This window comes from Rhizopus delemar, genomic scaffold, assembly GCF_000149305.1.
Source record: "Rhizopus delemar RA 99-880 supercont3.15 genomic scaffold, whole genome shotgun sequence".
NCBI lineage: Eukaryota > Fungi > Mucoromycota > Mucoromycetes > Mucorales > Rhizopodaceae > Rhizopus > Rhizopus delemar.
Window position 1 is genome coordinate 1,002,261 of NW_027137841.1, and position 25,981 is coordinate 1,028,241.

Here is a 25,981-nt window from a genome sequence, read left to right on the forward strand (position 1 = left end):
GTCAATTCTTACTGAGTTGATAAAGTTTCTGATGCTTGAAGAACTCAATGGTGGGAGTTCAGAAGAAACTGCATTTACTGCTTGATACACTGCGTCCCAGGCTATCGTAACACGTGTATGTTTTTACTCCCAAGGTCTGATTTCAATCATAGCCTCAATGGCTGTCAGTCTTCGACCCTTATTCCATTCACCTAGCTCTCTTTGCTTACGCTGCTGAGGTGGGTTAAAGTTCAAGCTGTTGTTACTATTATTAGTCGACTTAGACGTATTTGCGTTAAATATCTGAATAAAAAGTATAGAAGAATAAAACAGTAATACTTAAATTCTTTATTAAACTTTGCGAAAACAAGTTGTATTTATATATAAGTACCTGAAATAACTATATCTAATATTACTACAATATTGGCTACTATTCAATTTCGCATTTTGTATAATATAAATAAGTTCGTGATTTGTAACGCTTTCAATACATGGTTCCTTTTGAAATAAATAATATAATTTATTAATAATAAATGATATTCAGTTCATTTTAAAGCAATATGTCTTTGATATATATATATTGTTTGCTGCTACTTATTAGTATTTCGAAACAGTTATAATTCTTATTTAAATATGGCTGCTAATATCGTATAATTTTTGATGATCTGTAAACAATTTGATAGAAAAAAATATAATATTTGCGCAGTTTTCTTCATTTAATACATTCAACAGAAAAGGAACTAGATCTACGTAATTAACTCAAATAAAATAACTTTAAACAAGTTGCTCAATTAAACAGAATAACACCCTAGGACTAGAATCATGCTAAATTGATTAATTAATGAAGAATGATTATAATACTTGGGAGTTCATTGGGTAAAATTGAAAAACCGAAGCTGGGTATTTGCATCTAAATTTTTAAAGCATCGATATTTTTCTAAGTTATAGATGTTAAATTTGGCCCCAAATCTCTCTATAGGTTCTCTCAACCTCAGTCGGATTGCTCCAGATTACAAATTTGGGTTTGTTATGGGTTTGTTATTTGGATCAATCTGGCTGAGGTTGAGAGGGCCTTATGTAAAAATGTGTAACTTCGGGGAAATGAATCTGAGCTGACATTTCCTTTTATATCCAAGTAAAAATTTCCCCCCCCCAAAACTTCAATGTATGCCTCATTTCTTTCTTTCCCCCACACAGCCCAATGTGCTAGCAATCACAGATAATATCTTGCGCTAGTGCATTGTTAAGATTGCTGCTTTGGAGTCTAGGGATGGACAAGCAATTATAGAAATCTTCTTGAGCCCCATCTGTCCAAAGAAAAGCATTCTTATTTGGCTGATCAACATCTTTGATGTTTAATTAGAAGGTAAAAGTGAAATGTTACGACAATTGCAGGAGCATTACTAACTAGAAACATTTGATGCATATTTTCAAGGACTTCCTTTATTAAGCAGCCCAATGTGCTAGTAATCACAGATAATATCTTGCGCTAGTGCATTGTTAAGATTGCTGCTTTGGAGTCTAGGGATGGACAAGCAATTATAGAAATCTTCTTGAGCCCCATCTGTCCAAAGAAAAGCATTCTTATTTGGCTGATCAACATCTTTGATGTTTAATTAGAAGGTAAAAGTGAAATGTTACGACAATTGCAGGAGCATTACTAACTAGAAACATTTGATGCATATTTTCAAGGACTTCCTTTATTAAGCAGCCCAATGTGCTAGCAATCACAGATAATATCTTGCGCTAGTGCATTGTTAAGATTGCTGCTTTGGAGTCTAGGGATGGACAAGCAATTATAGAAATCTTCTTGAGCCCCATCTGTCCAAAGAAAAGCATTCTTATTTGGCTGATCAACATCTTTGATGTTTAATTAGAAGGTAAAAGTGAAATGTTACGACAATTGCAGGAGCATTACTAACTAGAAACATTTGATGCATATTTTCAAGGACTTCCTTTATTAAGCAGCCCAATGTGCTAGTAATCACAGATAATATCTTGCGCTAGTGCATTGTTAAGATTGCTGCTTTGGAGTCTAGGGATGGACAAGCAATTATAGAAATCTTCTTGAGCCCCATCTGTCCAAAGAAAAGCATTCTTATTTGGCTGACTGTTACAAGTATTATTCCAATTTGCGATACAAAATGCTAGCACATTTATGCGAAACGATTATCCTACTACAGTGAGTTAAAAAACCGTTTCAGTGTTCTTCCTAAATATGGTTTTGCTACCATTACTACCGATATACTTAGTAAAATTCTATATTTTATACATCATATGGAAGCACTACTCCTGGTGTATCATAAAATATAAAAATAGTATTACTATTTCAATATTTGCTCAATAAACCTTATAAAATTACTAAAGTCGGTGCACTGAAACGGTTTTTTAACTCCATTCAAAAAAAAGCCTAAATACCAATAACAATTATGCAGACTTCATTTTTCATTTATGCAATACATACAGAGATAAGTGACTAGGATAACGCTTTGCATTTATTAAAAAACAAGTATATAAACACGGTACTTTATTAATAAACGCGTAACGAATTTCGTCCTTTTTCATTTAACATTTTCAACCCAATCTTTATTAAAAATGACTCGCTCTATTTCCCAAGACACTCAAAATGATTTGAGAGTGCTGCTAGACACCGATTTGTCTTATGAAGAAATTTGCTGATCGCTTGGCTCTCTCTAAAGCCACTGTTTGTGTTATCTCGTAAGAATAAAAAAGACTATAAAATTCAACGAGACTGAAAAAAGTTATATCTTTATTTAATATTATAATGTCTGGTATTTATACTATTTTCATGGAGGTTTAATTAAATCCTTTTCAAGATACTTTAATTAATTATAACTGTAGATCTAGTGTCAATAAGTTTTAATGTGAGGATCTGTTCCTGGTTATGCAAGTGGACTGTTTTATAATTATTTCTTAAGTAGATCTGATCTTTCATTTATGTTGCATTGCATCAGGAGTTATATTAAAAGCTTGCATTGAGTTAAAGGAGTGGAATTAGTTATGACCGAATAATAGAGAAAAGACTGTAATAAATCTTTGTAAAGCATTCATTACTCTGATTTCTTATAAATTGAATATGAATCATGTTTAAAGTATGTTGGGATACGACACTGTTCATCGATATTGTAAAAAATGGAATATCCAAAGACCCAATAATACTGGCGGACGACCTCCGATCTTAACTGAAGCAAGCAAGTCCCTCATGAAGAGAATGGTAATCTTAGGACGACTGAAGTCTGGCGTTGAGGTCTTCGATTATTTTAAGGCCATTTATCCAAGCTTGACTTATAACACCACCCTAAACGCATTCCCTTATATTAGCCCCAAAAATGACGTAAGCAAAAATTAAGTCACATTAGCCCCCCCCCCTCCCCCAAAAAATCAATTTATAAGTTGTAAATTACTTTAATTAATTTTAAGAATTGCTTGATCTTTGAGTTTCTATTCTTCTAGATCTATCACGAGAATCTATATCGTCTCTAATAGCTTTAAGTCTCTTACTGATATCTGTCAAGAATTCATAGTCGTTGATTGCATTAATACTTCTTTTTAAATGGCGTAAAGAGTCTAATTCCAACTTTATATCTCGCTTTAGAATAGATGTAGCATTGATGTTCGAGTCATTCTCAGCAGTAGGAGCCAGAGGCTCGTTTTCAGGGATAGGTGATGCATCTAATTCAGAAAGTAATGTCTCCATTCTGGATACATTTTCAACTTGGATATTGGTGTGTCTCTTCAGTAAAAACATATGTTTACATGCTCTTGAATTAAACTTGAAATAACAGCAAGAACAAGAAGCAATATTTCCAGCTTCATTAATTTGAACAGTATACATAATGTCTTCTTGACTAAAGGATTCAACATTATACGTTGTTTCGCTTTCTTTTGTAATCATCTCGTTCATCCTATCGTCTGGAATAGCAGCAGCAATCATTTCTCTTTTCCTTCTATTTCTTGTTTCTGGTCCCATTCTCCCTACTTCAGAACTGACTCTTGCTTCTTCAAGTTTCATATCATTTTCAACTTCATTTACTAATATAAATATAAGACGATCCAAACGTCTGTTCTTAATTCTTTTGAGATACACTGACTTTAGCTGATTATGCCAGCTTTCAATGTAGTTGTTTGTGCGCATATTCTGATGTTCTTCGATAACATAAGCTGCAGACCATCGTTTATATCCATCCAAAGCAAGCCATTTATCTTCAAAGTATTCAACAAATTGAGGCTGCTGTGCAGTCCATTTTTCTCTAAACATCCTTACTTTTTCTACTACAATTGCACAAGTAGTTTCATACATAATCGACTGTAAGTCGCTCATGATGTTGCCACGTACTACTCTTGCATTGCTGTGTTCGGGACTATTCTTGACTTTAGTTGCTAAATTTCTACTCCAACATTGAGCAACATGGAACAAGCACAATTGAATTCTGCAATTTTCACCGAAAGTAGCTCGAATTGCATCAGATTCAGGAATACTGCAATCAATGGTAATCTGTTCTGGACTCATTGCACAGTTGTTCTTCAAAAATCGCAGCCAGTTCAACACTGGATTTACGGATTGATCGTTGGTTATCATATATCCAACAGGAACTCCTTTTCCAGTATCAGGATGTCTTACTACTAAGCTGTACAAAACCTCACTGCTTCTTGAAGATATACCAAAAGTTGAATCTAAAGAGAAACTTTTTGATACTCCCATAATACTCATTTGCCATGGAGAAATAATCCCATAATAGAATGTGTTTCCCATGGAATAAGAAAGAATTTTATAGTTGATTGCAGCAAGCTTTTCTTCCCAAACTTTGGGGGATTCAAATTCGTTTTCTTTGAATTTGAACATGTCCTTTGCAACAGACAACCAGATGTTGTAAACGTCGTCGTAATGAAACAGTTTGTCTCGCTCTTCAGCATCCTCATCTATTTCTTGAAGCAAACAAGATCTAATTTCTCTTCTTGAAAACCCATATTGCAAAAAAGCCTTTATTTTCCTTCTAAGGGCGTCTGAAAGTGACATGAACTTTAAATCCGCGTAAGATCCAGGAACATGGTTATGCATGTTTTTTCGTTCAAAAATGACAAACTCAGGGTCTGAACGGTAGCAAGTTACCATGATACACGCAGGACATCCAATCTTTTTGGATTCTTTTTGAATAGGTCGATGGTTTCCACTTGCTTTAGATACATAAACATTTGGTTCACGATGGCAAGCGTATTTCTTACTCCATAAGATTATTTTGTTACGACCAACTGAGGAAGGTTCAGTAGCATTGGAGCTCACAATTTCTTTAATTTTAAATCCTTTATTTGTCCAGTGTGCACAGGTAGAATCCTCTAATTTTTTGAGTTCAACCTCCCAAATAGCTTTGTCAACTTTCATTGTTTTGAAATCGGAAACATTTTCCGAATAAAATTGAGCTGATGAAGTAGACATTTTTATAAAATGAAAGTGATGGATAAAAAACGCCGAAAAAAAAAAAAAAAAAAAAAAAAAAAAAAAAAAAAAAAAAAAAAAAAAAAAAAAACCTAGGTATTTTCCACCTTATAAAATGGATTTTTGGGGGGGGGGGGGGCAAAGGGGACTAAATTTTGGCTAACGCCATTTTGGGGGCAAAAAAAGGGAAAGGCTCTCGGCCCGGAACCAAAGGGAATAAAAAAAAGGTTTCAAAATATGTCTTCCCTTAAGGACTGCCAGCTAAAATTTTGAAATACCGCATGTTTTCAAATGATATAAAAAAAAATATTATTGATAAAATTAACAATCTAATCCATAAGAAATGTTCAGAAAGATTTATATAATAATTGTTATGGCTTTGTTTTATTGTTGGATTGTTTGTGGAAAAGTTTATAGCTTTTGAAAATTGTCAAAAAATTTTCAGATTTAAGCTTGGTGGCACGTTATTCAGATAAAATACAATCTTACAAAAAGTGGTGCACTTGGGGATTCCATCATCAAATTACTGGTTTTAATGAGATCCATGATGTGATATTGATGTGTAGATTGTAGTCAATTAAAAGTGAAAATAAAGTAAAAAGGGAAACTTGATGATCGATGAGTCTCTTGAACCTCTTCATTGATTGAAGACAGGAAGGAGAGCTCATTAAATACAAATTACGTCTTATTTTATAAAATTAATAATTGAAGAATCGAAGCTGCATAATGTAAATTACTAAAATTGTCAATGTGTACTGACGACTATATAACACGTAATGTTATATAAAGATAGTCTTAAATTATATAACATGGAGATCTAGAGTAACCTCGCACGGCATTTAAGTAATTAATAAGGAAAATACGACACATTACAAACATTTAGAATTTATAAAAACAATTGAACACATCAGCATTCTCCACAACAAAACGATCATTTATTGCAAGGAGGCCGAATATAGAACAATAGCTGATAATTGACTTCATAAGATTGTTCTTCGGTTGAGTCGATCTCAGCTAAATATGACGAGTCTGATACCGAGCACGAAGGCATTGAAAATGTCACCAATCTTGAGGAAAGATAAGCGTGTAATCACGAAAAAACTCCCTTAACTTTGCTTACCCATTATTCTTGGTATGAATAGTAGTTATATGATTGGCAAGAGATTCATTTGATTCAAAGTATTTATGGCATCCAGGACAACCAAAACGAGTAATGGCATCTGAATTCTTCGTTTTCATAATTTCATGACTCGGTTTCAACGGTTTGCAACCACTGGAGTGATCTGTTATCAATATGTTATGTCTTTTTTCCATGTGAACCCTCTGCCATCTTTGATCACTGAAAATCACAAGGTCGCAAGATGGGCATCTTAATTCGATATACACTTTTATCATCGTGTTTCGCTCACAAAAATATGTTACTTTTCACAATATTCCTTCTTCACTACTTTAATTTTTGATTATCTTAAATAATTTCATTCAAAGTAAATTTCTTTGTTTTTCTTTTATTTTCCTTAACATCAAAAACAAAAAGTCCCTTGAAGCATATATACTTCATTGTAATCCCTTTTATTTTATCTTTTTATTTTACTTTATTCAAAACAGTTTAATCTACTTAACAAGATCTGGTGGTCATTTATGACAAGCGAGCTTATATTCAACCTATCACTATTTTGGAACCAAGCACTATTCAAAATCTTGGTCTCAAGTCAAAACCCCTTTATAACAAGCCTACTTTATACTATAAAAACATTACAAACTCCAATCCCACAATGGGTCTGATAATTTCTATTCACTTTAATACCTTTGGGCGAAATTTTCAGATCTATTAACTTTAATAGGGCCGCTAATAGGGTCCGTTGGGTGACAACTTTTTGATTTCAGGGTTTGCTCCAATGTGACTAAATTTTTTTCATATATAGCATGGTACAACTAGATCCTGATGCTGACGAGAAGAATTGAAAGATAGATTTAAAGCCAAATATGTTACACCTCTATTGTCACCCTTTTTAAAAGAAAAAAAAAGCATTTTCGTTTAGGTGGGTCAGTAACCCTTGCACATGTTCACAAAGAAGAAATATTAACTCTTTCTTTTTAGATGTGATGAAGAGTCGCTTGGAAGCAAACTACGAAAAGAAAAATTTGGAAAGTCTGACAATTCTTAAAAAGTGGTATGTATATAAACAGAAGCAACAACAAATATTGCATATTGAGATTAAATCATCAACTGTCATGAATGAAGACTATCTACAACACCCAGATTTTGTTAAGCTATGTAAAACGTTGAAAGATGAACTAGATAGATTGATATGTTTAAATTGTCCCGATGATACTTTTGTAATTGGAAATCTAATTGGAGGTAAGTGGCTAATATTATGTTCTCAGGGCATAAGGGAACGGCTTACGCTATGGATTTGAGCTTTACACATATATACAGACTATACAAACTTGGTGAATTTCTGATTCCACACTCACTGCTTGACTTGAACCGTTTGGATAATGCTTTCGACATTTGATCAAAACCAAAAAGCTTCTTGATATCTCGTGTGATTCTTGTTTAAATTTTTTTAGAATATCTGCTTCCAACTGAAAACCTTTACGTTCAGCTTTTTATCTTAAATCATTTAATACCCTACAAAGATAATTGAAAATGTATGAAAGTAAAAAAACTCAAACCTGTTATAAAAATAACATGTATATGACAATATCTCATTTAAATACGTGCAATATAAGGCGTTTTTGGGCGACTTCGCATGAAATTTACGTCGATAAAGCTGTTAGATCAATGATTTTGACCGTTATATGGCGTCTTCGCAACTACAGAACTAGAAAAGTTGGTATAAATCACACCAGGGATGTCTATTACAGTCTCTGTGTTAAGGATACATAAGATTATAGTCACTTTATTTTAGTAAAAGGAATCGGATATGAACCTGAATAGTAGGTTGATATAACTTGGAATCATTTATAACATTATTCCCAACACAGATCAATAAAAGACTTTGATTAGATCTTTATATTCAGCTTTATTCATATTAACTACACATAGTCAAATAAGATGACATGGTTGTAATATAGTTTATTGATGATATGAGCATGTTGAATAAGGAATGACAATTACTTACCGGATCATCTTTAATCATGTAAACATTTATCCTAACTGAGATATTATTATTAGCCATAATATCCAATCACGGAACTAGAGGATTTTATATTCATCCGTACCGTCTCCTAAATAGTCCTGCTGTAGAACAATAACTGATTGTGATTGACATTGATAAATATAAGTCTTAATACAAGATCATAATTAAAATAAAATAAAATACAAGTTTATTTAAATAAGACCATACAATCAATTCCAATTAAACATGTTCTTTTAGAATATGTATTGTATTCATGAGAGTTCTTTGATAAGAAGAAGTATCAACTAAAATAACCAAATCCAATCCAATATCAGGAATATTGCTCATCTTTCACGTAATTGAAATATCGCGTAAAATAACGTTATTCAAATCAGTGAGGAATTCCCAGAATAAAAGATAAGCTATGGCAGGCATACAAAAGAGCAAATGAAAAGTTTTCATAATCATAATTAGAGATGACACTTGCTAAAGTACCTGAAGATTAGAAGAACGATCACAATAGAAGATATCAAGCCACTCACTCAATAAGATATAAATATCTGCCTTCAATTAGAATGATTTTTACTTTAACTTAAACTGAAATAAAGATCAGTCTCAAAGAGTATTCAAACTGTTTCTCGATCTTTGTTTCCACCTTTTCTTTTACTATCTAAACCATTATACAACACGCAATACGAGAACGATCCTGACAATATCTTTGAGAAACGGAGAAAGACTGGCCGTCCATGTATTCTCCATGACGAACATAAAAACGTTATTCTCGAGTGCATTGATGAGAATCCTTCCATCGTCCTAGACGAAGTAATGAAGAGGTTAAAGCAAATGTTTACCGAATTAAAAGTATCTAAAACTACTTTGTTCGATTTTGTAAAACAACATTGCAATTTATCTCTCAAGAAAGCTCGGCTTCAACCCATAGACCGGAATAGCGAAGAAAAGATTCAAGAGCGCTTGGATTGGGTTCATAAATGGGAAAAAACAGACTTGGATTTTACGAGAAACTGTGTCTTTCCTGACGAATCTGCTTTCCATATTAATTTGAAACGTAGTATGGCTTGGTCAAAGAAAGGTGCACCGGCAGTGGCCACAGTTCCCAAAACACGAGCGGCAACAACAACCATTTTGGGCGCGATTTCCGCTGAAGACCTAATCAAATGCAGCCTTAGACTTCTTCAGCCTCCATCTAATAAAAAAGAAAAAGCGGGAGATGGCGTTGGGCAAATGAGCAAAGGAACGGTTACGGGACATTATATCAGCTTTCTAAAAGCTATAATGGATGAAATGGGCCCATTTCCGCACATGAAAGGTTACTTCCTCGTGATGGATAATGCTCCTATCCATACATCAGACAATATAGCCAAATACATAGAATCTCGCGGTTACCGCAGCGCTTATTTGCCTCCATATTCTCCTGAGCTCAATCCAATCGAACAATTCTGGTCAGTGGTCAAAAGTAAAGTGAAGCGCAATAAATTTCTTGAGAAGGAAGCTTTGATGACCCAGATCAGTGAAGTTTCCAATAGCTTGAAACCAAGTGATTTTAAAGGGATTGTTAGATATTCTCATAGATGCTTGGACAGATGTTATAATGGGCAAGCGCTCTGAAGAAGTGTTTATTCTACAGACAAAGACGTTTGTGACAACAACAACAACAACAAAAAAAAATATCCTCACAGGATACATCAAGAAGACGATCTCTAGACGCATTGTTCACCCAATGTGCCAGCACACTAAACAGAAAATAACACCAAAAGAATCAATATGAAAATGAATACTCAATTGACATATTATTTACTTTATTTATCAAAATCACCAGAATACTCTTTACAATTGTATATTTTCCCTAATTACCTTCTCTTAATATGTTATTTAAAGTATCGATTGTTGTAAAGTAATAAAAAAAAGGCTTTCTTTCCGCTAAAATTAATTTTGGATGCCGAACATATTATTTTTGCACGTTCAAGCAATTGAAGTCAAGAACTAGTCTTATTGTTAATCTTGTTGTTATTGTACATTAATAGTCTTTTACAGTCTTCTATTAATTGGTTTCTGTTATCACTACACCGTATAACGAAACTAAACATAACATACAAATTAGCAACTGTCACATTGTAATATTTAAATCAGGATTGGCTTCAATACCCGCAATTACGGTATTATGGTTCGCAATTATTAACTGGATCGATACTGGTTCAAGATCAAGCTGCTATCTTGCTCAATACCATTGAACCATATTCTCGAGATTCACCCCTTGATGCACATTATGAACGAAGATCTAGAGGATCAGCATCTTCCTTCCCTTCAGTCCCCAGTCAATATGGATATTTGTCAATACTCGTACTTTCCACAGCAGATGGCGATAAGCTTGTCATTGGCACGCGAACTTGCAATTTCCTCATTACGTCAAGCATTCGCCTCGACAAACAGTCGGTGAACCTTGGTCCTGTAACTTCCCATTTTATGCCAACGAAATCAACCAAAGTGTTTTTGGACATCCATTCAATCGATCTCGCAATGCCTTTGCTGAATGATCCAAGCGTCCGCTGCTCTCAAAGCATGCCATCCTTATACCAATTGAGACAAGTTCGCAGTAAATTTGATTACACGTCCACCTATACCATGTGCAGAGCATCATCAGCTGTGGCATCATCTCTAAAACTCCAGCCATCATCGATATGGACGCTTTCCGATCAAGATTCCAACAATGCAGGAATGTCCCAAGAAAAAGTTGGCTCGCTTATGTTCCGTACCATTGCTATCCAAGTCATAAACGATGGAGAAAATGCAGTACTGCAACACAAAGATGTCAAACGCATTGCCGCCCTCACCAAAGATTCCATCATTACCGCCATTTTGGGCGAAATTTGCTGTATAATGGTAATAGTAATTCAGAAATAAAGAAACAGTTTGAATACTCTTTGAGACTGATCTTTATTTCAGTTTAAGTTAAAGTAAAAATCATTCTAATTGAAGGCAGATATTTATATCTTATTGAGTGAGTGGCTTGATATCTTCTATTGTGATCGTTCTTCTAATCTTCAGGTACTTTAGCAAGTGTCATCTCTAATTATGATTATGAAAACTTTTCATTTGCTCTTTTGTATGCCTGCCATAGCTTATCTTTTATTCTGGGAATTCCTCACTGATTTGAATAACGTTATTTTACGCGATATTTCAATTACGTGAAAGATGAGCAATATTCCTGATATTGGATTGGATTTGGTTATTTTAGTTGATACTTCTTCTTATCAAAGAACTCTCATGAATACAATACATATTCTAAAAGAACATGTTTAATTGGAATTGATTGTATGGTCTTATTTAAATAAACTTGTATTTTATTTTATTTTAATTATGATCTTGTATTAAGACTTATATTTATCAATGTCAATCACAATCAGTTACTGTGCTACAATATAGCAAGGCATCAATAAATTCATATTATCCAATTGCTTTTCATCTAATGCATTATAAAGGCTATCTTTCATTTTATGAATAGATCAAGAAAAACCAAAGTTGCTTTATTTAACTTTATATATATATTGACTCCTTAATATATTACAAACAGGCAATTATCGTTTGATCCCTAAAAATATTCACTTCATTTAAAAATTGCAAAATCCATTCATTGATTTGTATCTGTAACAGCATCGCTATTTAATCCCATAGAGGATACCATGTTCTCACTTTGTTGTATCTTGGGTTTGATAATGTCTGCACTTTCTCCTACAATGATTCGCTCTTCAACTTGGTTTTCAGGTACAGAAAACTGTCGGATATTTCCATTTTGTAATGTGTTGGAAACTTTACCGAGAGTATTCTCTTTTGTATGTTTATAGATGCAGTTTGGTCTCATGCAGGCGCCATTATATTTACACTATAGTTGTTAAAATTATTTATCTCAAATTGTTATAATATTCAGTATATATACTTACAATAATATCAGCATAGGGGTTGGGATCTTTGGGGTGTAGAAAATGACAACCAGGTCTAGTGCAGTTATCACCGTTTTTACAAGGGGTCAACACACGCTGACCAGCAGCATAAGAAGGCTGCGCCTGCATGTAAAATGTCTGCTGAGGAAGAGGGTGGACATAAGGGCATACGGGATTATTACAATAAGGAAAAAATTTGCATGGATACGGTAATTTAACAGATGGTTGCGAATATGCTGATGTATTCAATTTTGTTGCATTTTCTGGGTGAATGAACATACATTCATTTGCTTTGTTTGGACAATTAGGAAAATCTCTGTAAAATGATGAAAAGGAAAGTTAGAAGAAAATTAGAATACAATAGATAATAATGTATTTACCGACAGATAACGCTAGGATGAACATAAGGACAGCTATCTCCGTTATTACAATTTGGCCAGTATTTACATCTTTGTTTTTTGGTATCTTCCATCACTGGGACTCGTACTGGATTGTTTGTACCTAGCCGATCAAATACGGAAGGACGATCTGGTATATCAATTAAGATTTAAGACATACAGTAAAAAAAATGTTTTTGAAATCACTTACCTTCCTTTACGGAAGCAGATGATGAACGACCAAGTATAGATATTTCTTTGTCTGATTTACCCTCATCTTCACTTGTGTGGCGATTTCTGCGGTTGATTATACGAGAACTGTTAGCTTCCGGTGAGCGTGATCTCGAGCGTTGACGATGCTGTACTGGAGAAGAGTATCTATTAGTTCTTCCATTATCGGTGTTCAGGGCAACTCCAAGAGCTCTTGAAAAAATGCGCCCTTCTTTATTAATTCTAACTTTCGCTTGAATTGGCTGCGTGTCATTTAATCTAGCATCAGAGCGCTCAGTAGAACTCAAAGCTGCTTTTTCAGGTTCCGGAGTAGTCATTAACGTATTATTTTCTGAAGGTTTTGACGCAACATGCTGCGCTACTGGTTCACTAGATTCTGTACTAAGTTCTGCACTTTTAGATGTTTCGGGGTTTTCTAATCTGTTTTTGCGTTCATAAAACCATTGAGTTACATTTGGATCTATGTTTAAGAAATTTAATATTTTATCTGACTATTACTAATAAACTTTGCTCACCATAATCAGAACCAACCACTAAACAAAGAAAAAAGGAAAAAATTAGTAATTGATCAAAAAACCTAGACAGAAAAAGGGAAACAAAAAAAGAACTTACAAGTTTGAAGCTCATTACTTATATCCTGGGGACTTTTTCCAACTCGCATTAATCCAATAACAAAATCAGATAGGGTATTGTCTAATTTTCAAGGTTAATAAGAATAAAAAAGATCTAGTTGTCTTTACCTGTTGCATCAACATATTCATAAGCCACAAGCTTGTTATGAACTTCAGTCTATGCAAATATTTTAAGTATGTCAAGAATTAGTATAATTTATTCTTTGAAACCTTTAATTGTGGCCAAATATCTGGATTCATTTGAAGGATAAAAATATTAAAAAACGCAAATGAAAAGTTTGAAAAAATAAGCTAGGAAGTGACTGTTTCTTTGGTAAGACACGAAAAAGGTTCGCATAATAATTTGTTGCATACATGAAAAAAAGAGTGTCTCTTTAGTTTTTAGTATTTTCAAACCTTTGAATTCTTTACTACTTATTTAATGCTCAATTCAACACTAAGAATACGATTTAAAGACTAAATAATTTACAAAGCGAGCAACGAAAAAGATGCATGCAATACAAGATTGAAGTGGAAATGAAAATAGTGTAATACAAACAAAGAGATGTTTTTATTAATTCTTGGGATAATTGTAAATTTCAACTCCTTCAATTCCTTCCACAGGGAAACCAAAAATCTGACCATAAAACCATTGTTCTACTTCCATTGTTCGCTTAATGTTTTCTGCACGGCGGAATCCTATACACATTCTATAAATAAACTGCAAACGTTTAATTTGACTTTTTAATAACTTACCGTGGCCTTCGCCTTCATATAACACATAAGCTACAGGAATACCTTTCTTTTTCAATGCCTGGACCATGATCTCTGACTGAGAAGGAGGAACAACTTTGTCGTCTGCTCCTTGGAAAAATATGACAGGACAAGTGATTTTGTCTGCACTGAATAAAGGAGAGCGCTCCTCGTAAACAGCCTTATCTTTAGGATATTCGCCAATTAAACGGTCGGGATATCTTGATTCGAACTTATGCGTTTCCTTAGCCAACAAGGTAATATCAGAAATACCATATTTACAACATCCAGCCTTAAAAACATCGCGAAAAGCAACAGAAGCCAGTGTCGTGAAGCCTCCAGCACTTCCACCTTCAATAGCTAATTTTTCACGATCCACAAGACCCTGTTCAGCTAAATATAATGCAGCATTACAGCAATCATCTACATCCACAATACCCCACTGCTTGATTAAACGATTGCGATACTTGCGACCGTATCCTGAGCTACCTCCGTAGTTGACATCGGCCAAGGCAAATCCGCGACTTGTCCAGTACTGATAGCTTCGACTGTATTCGTTAGTTGCCTGAGCAGTAGGTCCTCCGTGCGAAAGAACACGAACGGGTGGTAAACCTTCGCCCTTGTACTTGGGGTTCTTGGGCTCATAAAAGTAACAGTAGGCAATCTTACCATCTGTGGTTGGAAAAGCAATCTCTTTACCAATAGAAACATATTCAGGATCTAAAGGAGCAGCTACATGTCCTTTGATGGTGGAGACCACAGCATGTGTTTCAATGTCGATGGCTAGTAACTGTCTAGACTCTGTGGTTGAAGACATATTGGCAACAACCATTTCCTTATTATTACTGTCCTTGTATGTATGAACCTCGCAAAAGTGTTGATATTTTTCTACGGAAAGGTTATAAAGTGTCTTTTGCTCGATATCCAAAACTGCAAGACGATCTTTGTTGATACAAATAAGCTTCTTGGCATCGGACTGGAAAGTGTCATATGTGGATGAATTGAATCTCCAAGCAGGATCAGCGAACTCTTGTTCAATGGGCTCTTTAAACAGAAGATGAACATCATCCGAGTTAGTATAAGAATACAAATTCCAAAATCCTGTACGATCAGAAGCAAAAAAAAGCGTGCCATCAATTCCAAATTTCAATTGCTATATAAGAGATCATTTTAGTATAAGACTTTCAACGATGTCAAGTTTTTTCAATTTACAGTAATGGATTCCTCAATAGTTTCACCAGCAATACATTTTAATGACTTCACGTTCAATGTCTCGTTCTCGTATTCTGTCTTTGCATAATAGAGACGAGTAAAGTCCCAAGGCATATTAGGATGGTTCCAAGCAATATAAGCAAATGCTTTATCATCAGAATATAATCGTGGACAAGAATAGAAATCGGCGCCTTGAGCAATAACTGTCTCGTTTTTTGTTTTCAAGTCAATTGAAACAAGAGTATTGACAACATCCTTGGGTTCTTCATTCTCGAAATGCTCTTCACGCACACAAACTAAAAACGTTTTGCTCTGATCGACACAGATATCAGCATAACGGTAAAGAGTATTTTCTTTTGTCAGTGGTTTGATGTCAGTTGGATCGCTATCGAGATTAATGGTGTAAAGACGCGAATCTTGATTGTTAGAAAAGACCAAGAGACCATTTTTTACAGTAAAGCTTCCTCCTCCATATTCATGAACACGAGTTCTGCAGTTGTAACCTAAAGGTAACAGAGCCTTCGGTTTCTCGCCAGAATTTGAAAGAGATTTATAAAAGATTTGACCACGACCTTCTTCGGCAGGGACAACTTCATTCCAGTAAACATAGCCCTTATCAATACATACATCAGAGGCTGGTGCACCTGAGGCGAGTGATTCAGCTGTAATAGGTGATTCCCAAGAACCAAATGGTTTGACTTCTACCATTATGTAAATATATTTGTATAAAACTAGAAGAATAAGGGTTTTCAGTTTATCCGCTCGGAGCTCACTGTCGCCATTCTATGTTTGGTGTAACTTCAAATGTTTCCCTTTTCTCAAATGTTTGTCTGGCACAAAGAGCATAAACATATAGAATACGTGTTCATATTTACAAACACGTAACATCATGTATTTGTATTTTAGCTAGATTGACCATGAAAAACAAAATAAACTTTTTTCTCCTTCATTTAATTTTAATGAGTTGTAAGATATATTATCTTTATATGAGCATATTTGGAAATTAAAGGCTATTGTCTTGGCTCAAGGAAGACTACCAGGCTTATTAAGTAATATCCAAAGTTACAAATTGAGCTATTGTAAGTAAATAAGTTTGTTATTTTGGTTGGAAAAAGTTTCATTCCGGTTGACACACAAGAAAAAAAAAAAAAAGAAGAGATTTTCAGTAGGTTTATTTGACGAGAAAGGATAACAAAGCTATATTATATGCATACAAACATGCACAGAAATAAAATGTAACAAGGGCTGTTTCACGACTTTTTTTTTTTTTTGCTTACATCTTAGACTACGATATATAGCAGGGTAAATCAATCTGATTTAAAAAGTATTGTATAACATCAAAAACATGCACACATATAAGCTTTTCTTTTTGTATTTCTATAATATTTTGGGGGTTATTGAATGCGCTATGTTACCCTCAAAACCTAAGCCCTTGGGATACTATTTATAAAAAATACTTTTGTAAGGTATATTTGTCTTGAAATTAAGGAATGATCAGAACAAGTCCATGTTTATAAATTGGTCTAGTGAGTTACATATTGTCTACACCAAGGCATATAATGATTATAAAGAAAACACGTAGTTTTTCTTGATCTCCTATAATTCATTCGCTGTTTAATAACAATCATATAAATCATGCTGCAAGTATAACCGTGTAACTGCAACTTGGCTTGTTCTTAGATTTTTTTTTAACTGCAACCTCAAATGGTATGAGGAAAGAAAAGATCAACAAGGCTCAAAATTTTCAAGCAAGTTTAAAAATAACAGGTAGAGAACATAGCAAGTTGTATTGTACGTAACAAAGTCTTGTTTTAGACTTTGTGAAGCCTTGGACCAAAGGTCTGATCTTGGTTAAAGTTAGAAAGCAAAGTACTACCAGAGATCTGGAAAGAAGCGGGATAGATGGCAGATACTATAACAAAAGGATTGTTCCCAGAAAGGGAATTATGCACAGATTAAAATGTATATTTTGATTAAAACTTTAATGGACAATGAGAACACGATTGCTGATATGAAAGATAAATCTTGATACTCTTAAAGGGTGGCAGTTGATCATATATTATTTTGCTGTGAATAAAATAACATCAAGACAAAGGTGAGCATTTTATACGTGTTTCATAGAACTGATAGTGATGTCAACAGCGTTTGTTCAAGTTAGTTGCTCTTACTAGTCCATTTACTTTATAAAACTGAATGCTCTTTCTTTTCTATTTCAACCCATATGAGATAGAAGAAGGTTGTTATTTCTTGTCTCAAAGTATATTTGATAGACTAATCTAAACAGTTCTTTTTGAGGACTAAAAGATACGTGGGTTTGTTCTTGATTTATGCATTCTTTTTTTTTCATTTTTATTTAGGATGATGTACTAGTAAAATCTTTTTATAAACTACAAACTAAATATTCATTCGTTACTGTCAGCTTTATACAATTCATGCTTACATATTGAAGCAAATATCGTACTTTGCCATTCTTTAAAAAATTCATCTACCTCCTTACTTTTCCACAGTCTTCCCAAATCACCTTAGTGATACGGCTGTTTTTTTTCCAAAGAAAGTTACACGCTTCAAAAAACAGAAAAAAAAAAGCACCCAATCAAGAATAGCTATCTGAAAAACCGCATGACGTTTAAAGCATCAATTTCCTTCTACCTTATTCCTTTTCTTTCTTGTTTTGTACTATTTTTTGTATTAAGAAGAAGAAAAAAAAGATGCCTTCCATAAGAGATGTTTATAATCCAATTTTATTTGAGATTGCTTGGGAAGTAGCAAATAAAGGTATATCAATTTAACAAACTTTATGTGCGCACTGACAGATCCCTTGCTGTAGTGGGTGGTATTTATACGGTGATCAAGACAAAAGTGCCAGTGACTGTACGTGAGTTTGGAGATAGATACTGTTTGATTGGTCCTTTATCATACAAGACAGCACCTATGGAAGTAGAAGCGCTCGAACCTCCTACAGAAATGCTCAGGGAAACATTAGAGGCTATGTCCGCCAGTGGCGTGAGATATTTATTTGGCCGGTGGCTAGTTGAAGGAGCACCCTATGTGCTTTTGTTTGATACAGGTAGTATATCTCATAAGCTGGATGAATGGAAAGGAGATCTTTGGCGTGTTGCTGGTATTCCTTCGCCTCCAAATGATCAAGAAACAAATGAAGCCATCTTGTTTGGCTATGTAGTCACTTGGTTTTTGGATGAAATTACAAAAAAGGTAGACTGAAAAGTTTACAAGAATACGTCGTTTACTAACCACTTTTGGAGCACAGTACAACAAACAAACTGCTTCCCCAGAGTCATGTAACCCTGCTATCATTGCTCATTTCCATGAATGGTTAGCTGGTGTGGCTATACCATTGATCAAAACACGTAAGATAGACGTAACAACCGTCTTTACTACCCATGCTACCTTATTGGGTCGTTACTTGTGTGCTGGATCAGTCGACTTTTATAACAACCTTCAAAAGTTTGATGTGGATCAAGAGGCAGGTAAACGTGGTATCTATCACCGTTACTGTATTGAGAGGGGTGCTGCCCATTGTGCAGATGTGTTTACTACTGTTTCTCATATTACTGCTTATGAAAGTGAACACCTCTTGAAACGCAAACCAGGTAAGAGTTTAAAATGATTTTTTTTTCTTTATTAAAGCTAAAACTATTCAAAGATGGAGTGTTGCCTAATGGTCTAAATGTGGTCAAGTTTCAAGCAGTTCACGAATTCCAGAATAAACATGCTCTAAGCAAGGAAAAGATCAATGACTTTGTTCGTGGTCACTTTTATGGTCATTATGATTTTGATTTAGACAACACTGTCTATTTCTTTACAGCCGGACGATATGAATTTCGCAACAAGGGTGTCGACATGTTTCTGGAGTCACTGAGTCGTAGGTTCTTTGAAATATCTTCGATATCAGCCGTGTATGTTAATATATAAACAATAGGATTGAATGACCGATTGAGAGCGGCCAATTCAAAAACTACCGTGGTTGCTTTCGTAGTCATGCCTGCCGCCACTCGATCATTTAATGTTGAGGCACTCAAGGGACAAGCGGTAACGAAGCAATTGAGAGAAACGGTGAATGAAATTCAGCAGCGTATTGGTAAACGTATTTACGAAAGTGCCTTAAGAGGAGGTGAAAATCTAGACCCAGATCATTTCCTTTCCAATGAAGACAAAATTCTTTTAAAACGTCGAGTGTTTGCATTGAAAAATCAAAACTTACCTCCCATTGTGACTCATAACATGGTCGATGACGGTACCGATCCAATCATTAATCAACTAAGACGATTGCAATTGTACAACAAGGCAGACGATCGTGTTAAGGTCATCTTTCATCCAGAGTTCCTGAATGCCAACAACCCCCTGCTCAGTCTTGATTATGAAGAGTTTGTTCGTGGTTGTCATCTGGGCGTCTTTCCTTCGTACTATGAACCTTGGGGATATACACCTGCTGAATGCACTGTCATGGGTGTTCCATCTATTACAACCAATCTTTCAGGGTTTGGTTGCTTTATGGATGAAAACATTGAAAATTGCGAAGACTATGGTATCTATATTGTAGATCGAAGGCTCAAATCAGTTGAGGAATCAATACAGCAATTATGCGAGCAGATGTTTCGATTTTGTCAAAAGACTCGTCGTCAACGTATCAATCAACGTAATCGTACAGAGCGCTTGTCTGATCTATTAGACTGGAAACGTATGGGTCTAGAATACATCAAGGCACGTCAATTAGCCTTGCGCCGTGTTTACCCAGATTCTTTTGTGGATGAAGAAGACATCAGCCCTATGGCCGTTAAGATTCCAAAACCGTTATCAGCTCCTGCTAGCCCAAGTACACGTAATACAATCAATGGCTACTTTGACAATCAAGAGGATGATGAAGAGGATGAAAACTTAATACCTTTGCCTCGAAAACAGTTTCCTGCACTAAGAAAGGATGAGAACCAACCTTCTCGTGAAGAAGAGTTGTTAAGAGAAGGAGATATCAAAACTTTAAACAAATTGGCGTTGGAAGAGAAAACGTCTCGACATCCTTAGCAGTAGGATACAATCTTATTCCCAATGAAATAAAAAAAAATATTTCTATACCTTTTTTTTTTATTTAATGACGATGAGCCTTAGTTAACCTGACTTCACCGTCTTGACCGTTCAGTAAACCTTTGACCCTCTCTGTATACATTCTTAGATCCTGGCCCATGACAGTGATCTTTACTTGAACATCTTTTGTATTCTCCAATGTTTCTTCATTCTCAACTGGGGTGATCGAAAAGCGACCAAAGGCATGGTTCACAATGATCAATTGACCGTCATTGAGTCGAACGAATCCTTTGATACGGTAAATATCGTCTTTAGGCATTGATTTCAAAAAGGTCTCTAAACTCTCCACTGTCAATCCATTGTTATTAATGTCTTGAGTGATTTGAATCAGATCCACTTCATTCTTTTGATGATGTGGATCAAATACCATGGCTTCTAATGTGTTGCTCTTGCTGTATCCCACTTTAAAAAGTTCTGTGTCGAGTCCAAAGACAAGATCGGGAGAGACGCCTTCCTTGTCACACTTTACTTTGGGTGTATCCGTATTCAAGACATTGATGGCATCCAACACAGAATCCAATTGGCGTTCATTCACTAATTCATGCTTGTTGAGTAAAATAACATCAGTATACTGAGCTTGTAATTTGGCTGTATAACTCGTATCTTCATATCCACTAAAGTTCTCGCAGTCTACTACAGTGATGATAGAATCCAACGTAAACCCCTCTGCTTCCATTTCTCTGATTTGCCATGCAATAGGTGCTATATGTATCAGGTCAGTTGAATGTCTTGATTGCATTTTTATTTTATTTTCGTACCAGGAAAGGCTGAACCACTTGTTTCAATGATAATTCTATCTGGATTATATTTGTCTATCAAAGAACAGAAAATAAACTGTTGAACTAAACATTTTTGCAATCAAAACATCATCTTTTTTTTTTTTTACCCTTTAATTCTTGTAAGGCCAGCTTCATTTGACCAACGAGTACACAGCACATACAACCATTCACCATTTCTTGTACACCAATGTTGGATTCTTTAGCTAACTGACTATCAACTGTCAGGAAAAATTGTTTAGTAGAACGCTTGGGGTTGTTTCTGTTCTGCTGTACCTTCAATGTCTCCAAATTCATTTTTTAAAAGGCATACTTTATAGTCTTCTGGTATTTTACGTAATAAACTCAAGATTTGTGTTGTTTTTCCTACATGAATCTTAAACTCTAAAGTCCACAAGAAAAGAAAGAATGTTCTGTATACTTACCACTTCCTAAGAAGCCAGTGAATACTGTAATAGGGATAGACCTGGTAGTAGAGGGCATATTTTTAATTATTTCTGGAAAAAAAAACAATAAAAAAAACAAACGATTTTTTTATATCTGTTTCGGGTAATGCGGATCTCTTATCGCAGATTTAAATCTTGAGTCCAGGTATAGATTCACTTGTGATAACTACAGGTTGTTTTTACTTGTATAAAGTACATTATAGGGTTTATTATTAAAAGAAATAAAAACTGAAATTGAATAGAATGATATATAATAAGAATGAGAGATAAAATACAGAAGAAATTTACAATGAGGTATATGCGTGGGCTCTTTTTCTAAAAAAAAAAAAAGGTTTCCAACTTAAGCATGCCGTGTCACTCTTTCTTCTTGTTGGTTACGCATTGCAATAGCATCACGTATGACTTCTAGTAAAGAATCTACACCTTGACGATCAATTTGATGGTGCAAAACCAAACGAGCCTTCTTTCCCATACCACCCATCTTTATGTTACGTTCAGCCAAGACAGGGATCAGATCACGTTCGATCTCAAGATCTACACGAGTGGTATCAATGAAGACCATATTTGTGTGTGTGGGAACTTGGAGGTCGATGCCCATAGCGACCAACTGGTCAGCCAGGTATTTAGCCAATTGGTGCGTTTCTTTCATAGTAGGAACAATATGGTCGATACCGTACTTGGCAGCAACAGCCATGAAACCAGCTTGTCTCCATCCACCACCAAACAATTTGCGGTAGTAGCGGACACGATCAACAAACTTGGCATTACCAACCACAATAGAACCAATGGGAGCACCAACGCCTTTAGAGAGACAGAGAGACATGGAGTCAAAGTGTTTACCGTATTCTTTTAAAGAGATGCCAGTCTCTTGTGAGGCATTCCAAAGACGAGCGCCATCGAGGTGCATAGCAAGGCCTTTGTTACGAGCCATCTTGGATATTTTAGCAATTTCTTCAATTGGAAATACCATACCATTCAGAGTATTTTCAAGAGAAACAACACGAGTAGGAGCAGAATAAATATCTTCACCCAAAATGTTTGCTTCAATTTCTTCACTTGTAACGTGGATACCATTCGAGGCAATGACAGGAGAAACAGAGGCACGAGAATGAAAGGAAATACCACCAGCTTCCCAAAGAAAGACATGTGCGCGAGAATCACAAACGACAGAGTGGGGAGGAGTAACAAGATGAGTACGAAGGGCCAACTGGTTTGTCATAGTACCACTCGCACAGAAAAGAGCAGCTTCATGGCCAGTTAGTTCAGCCACGTAATCTTGAAGTTCGTTGACAGACTTGTCTTCCTGTATTTAAAGAGGTTAATATACAGCATAAAAACAATGCATGAATAGGTCGTACCTGAAAGACATCATCCGAACGAGAGGCATGCTTCATAAGTTCAAACATTTCGTCCGTAGGAGCAGTGACAGTATCACTTCTAAAGTCATACAGCTTTAAGTTTGAATTTAATTTTTTCGAGACACCATCATGAACCAAAGAGGAGGTATAATAGGCATGAGGAGCAGCTGTCGTTGACAACAGACGACGAGAGACCAAAGGGGTAATAAGCTTTGACAAAGGAGACATGATTTCTAAAAGAGGTTCCACTCTGTAAAAAAAAAGTGTTTATATGGTTCCACTCTGTAAGAAAAAAATTTTATTTAGTAATTTTTTTTTCTCGCATATTTATATGAAAAAAATTTTTTAACGTTGTTTTAAAAATAACATTATGGTTGGCCCTGACATTCAACTATATTTTTAGCCGTCTGAGCCACAAAATATATGACTCAAACCATAGCTTCTTTCTATCGCAAAATCAGTCGTCAAATAACTTTGATATTGCCAATCAACTCTGGCTGGTTGACCGGAATGAAATACAGACTTTTTTTTTTTTTTTACAAAAAAAAAGTCTTCCTTTGGCCGCTTATGCTTGAATCATTTTGAATTAAATTTAAGTTTGGTTTTTAAAAGATCAACCTTATTCTTTAGTTATGAATAACATAAAGTAGCATGTTTTCATCATCTTCTTGGCTTTTTGGAAAGCTTACTAAGCAACCCTTTCTTCTCAACATATCGTTGCTCAACAATGTTTGTCACATCCTCAGACACAAGTCCTCTCTTTTTTTTTTCTGCTATCTTCTCAATCTTACTGACACGTATTAAGCATCTAGACTGAAACTAGCGCTTGATATAAAGGAAAAACTACAAAAAAAGGTGCTGTCTCTTGCATCCTTTTGTCATCTAATTTTGTACTTCCCGCTCAAATCCATTACAGAGGGTGTGCTTAGTCATAAAACAATAGAATATTCTATTCAGAGGCCAGCAAAAAAAAAAAAAAAAAAAAAAAAAAAAAAAAGATATTCATTTGATTGCTGTTAATTGACAGCGGTATCCGTCATTGTCGAATCGATTGGACGCTCTTGTACATCCAAGACAAACAGACTACATGCTTAACAAAGTAGTTGTACATCACTTCTCAGACCATTAATTGATATTATCAAGTCATCACCAACTAGGTGTTTACTTTTTTGTTCCTTCGGTAGTCTTTGCATAGCTATTCATTTTATCAGTAATATGAACGAGCTGTTAACTGACATATGACATGCCTCTTTGCGACAGGATATTCGCTAGCTCCTATGCAACTTATAAAGTAAGAATCATAGCAGCTTCGAAAGCAGAGAATTCCGTATCACGAAACAATGCATGAATGCATAAAACATTGGTTTTTCGATCAACACACAAGATTACGACATCTTGCAAAAGAATCCTTCTTAGACTCATCATTAATTACAAAAAGGCTTTAGCGCTAAGACACTTTTTACATATCTCACTGGGTTGCGCTTTCAGCTTCAATTCATTCAGTGTATTTTGCTTTCTTGGAGGCTTTCAAAAAGATAAAAATTTGCTTTTGGTAACCAAGGTGATCCTTTCTTCCAAGAAAACCTTTGGTGGCTCTGACGGGTTCACGAGGAAGAAAAGTAGGGACACCAGCACTCTATGATTTGCATGTTACAACTGCCATATTTACGCCATTGATCTTTTGTTTTAGCATTGATTTCGGCATGACACGCAGCATTGTTATAACCCGCATGTGTTTTCTTGGTACTGTTGATAGGATATGCTTTCAATCTCCTGTTGGTGGAACTTGATTCAATACTGAAAGTTATCGGCTTATCTCGATCAATACGCTTAGCAACCTTCAAGCGAAACTAGTGCTTGTTGTAAATTCTGGAAAGCCTTTCTTTGCAGTGAGCCATCAATTACCAAAAGCACATGCACAGTAATCACGATGTCCATTCGTTCCAGTGTATTGAATGACTCCAAATTGAGTGGTCTTTCCATGAACAATGTGTATCACTAGGGGCAAAGCAGTCTGAGGATCCTTCATCTTTAAGAAGAAAAGGATCAGCCAAGTTTATCTTACTGGTTGTCTCACCTCATAATAGCATCTTATGCCACATGAAATCACCTCTTCTTTATTAAAATAAATCATTAAAAGTTTAAGAGTTATTTTGACGTATCGCTGTCTTGCACACAATTAGAAGCATGACCTTGACAAAATTGATAATCGCGTTGTCTTTCTTATACTGTCTTGCTTTGATCCACGATTTCAAGACTGTTCCATGAATGCTAGCTTCAGATGCTTGACGTCTTGAGACTTGCGATGTATTGAGATCGATTACTACCTTAAAATATAGCCAAATCGCTTTCATGTTGATTTTTAATCTTCATCATCAAAGAAGCCAATCTTTCTTCAATTTTCTATGGGAATAACAATTGCACCAAGAAATTTAGGCAGATTGGCTACAGTTCTAATTGTTCTTGTATCTGTTGTCCATGCAAAATTGCTTTTATTGAAAATAATTAATTGTTGAAAGCGTATAGCTGTGTCTTGAATAGTTTTCGTTTTTTGAACATGCTTTTTTTTTGGTATTGTTTGGCCTTTCTTCAAAATAAATAAATA

The 25,981-nt window shown here is 35.1% G+C and overlaps 7 protein-coding genes across 7 annotated transcripts; 1 reads left to right on the forward strand and 6 right to left on the reverse strand.

Annotated features, from left to right (window-relative positions):
* Positions 1–3,441: 3,441 nt before the first annotated feature.
* RO3G_15174 (uncharacterized protein) lies at positions 3,442–5,434 on the reverse strand (the record flags this gene model as incomplete). Its single annotated transcript, XM_067669758.1, has 2 exons — positions 3,442–3,455; positions 3,502–5,434. The coding sequence occupies 2 exons, from the start codon at positions 5,432–5,434 to the stop codon at positions 3,442–3,444; spliced, it is 1,947 nt and encodes a 648-aa protein (XP_067525859.1).
* A 4,105-nt stretch (positions 5,435–9,539) lies between these two features.
* Positions 9,540–9,698, reverse strand: RO3G_15175 (uncharacterized protein; the record flags this gene model as incomplete). The annotated part of the gene is made up of 1 exon (XM_067669759.1): positions 9,540–9,698. One exon carries the CDS (start codon positions 9,696–9,698, stop codon positions 9,540–9,542), a length of 159 nt encoding a protein of 52 aa, XP_067525860.1.
* Positions 9,699–12,202: 2,504 nt separating this feature from the next.
* RO3G_15176 (uncharacterized protein) lies at positions 12,203–13,992 on the reverse strand (the record flags this gene model as incomplete). The annotated part of the gene is made up of 7 exons (XM_067669760.1): positions 12,203–12,454; positions 12,513–12,828; positions 12,893–13,040; positions 13,101–13,580; positions 13,733–13,813; positions 13,861–13,909; positions 13,963–13,992. The coding sequence occupies 7 exons, from the start codon at positions 13,990–13,992 to the stop codon at positions 12,203–12,205; spliced, it is 1,356 nt and encodes a 451-aa protein (XP_067525861.1).
* Positions 13,993–14,305: 313 nt separating this feature from the next.
* On the reverse strand, positions 14,306–16,404 carry RO3G_15177 (uncharacterized protein; the record flags this gene model as incomplete). Its single annotated transcript, XM_067669761.1, has 3 exons — positions 14,306–14,430; positions 14,488–15,637; positions 15,697–16,404. The coding sequence occupies 3 exons, from the start codon at positions 16,402–16,404 to the stop codon at positions 14,306–14,308; spliced, it is 1,983 nt and encodes a 660-aa protein (XP_067525862.1).
* Positions 16,405–18,404: 2,000 nt separating this feature from the next.
* On the forward strand, positions 18,405–20,736 carry RO3G_15178 (uncharacterized protein; the record flags this gene model as incomplete). Its single annotated transcript, XM_067669762.1, has 5 exons — positions 18,405–18,471; positions 18,524–18,873; positions 18,914–19,307; positions 19,361–19,579; positions 19,637–20,736. 5 exons carry the CDS (start codon positions 18,405–18,407, stop codon positions 20,734–20,736), a joined length of 2,130 nt encoding a protein of 709 aa, XP_067525863.1.
* Positions 20,737–21,072: 336 nt separating this feature from the next.
* On the reverse strand, positions 21,073–21,869 carry RO3G_15179 (uncharacterized protein; the record flags this gene model as incomplete). Its single annotated transcript, XM_067669763.1, has 4 exons — positions 21,073–21,084; positions 21,266–21,498; positions 21,555–21,608; positions 21,683–21,869. The coding sequence occupies 4 exons, from the start codon at positions 21,867–21,869 to the stop codon at positions 21,073–21,075; spliced, it is 486 nt and encodes a 161-aa protein (XP_067525864.1).
* Positions 21,870–22,358: 489 nt separating this feature from the next.
* Positions 22,359–23,604, reverse strand: RO3G_15180 (uncharacterized protein; the record flags this gene model as incomplete). The annotated part of the gene is made up of 2 exons (XM_067669764.1): positions 22,359–23,321; positions 23,377–23,604. 2 exons carry the CDS (start codon positions 23,602–23,604, stop codon positions 22,359–22,361), a joined length of 1,191 nt encoding a protein of 396 aa, XP_067525865.1.
* Between the last annotated feature and the right edge of the window lie 2,377 nt (positions 23,605–25,981).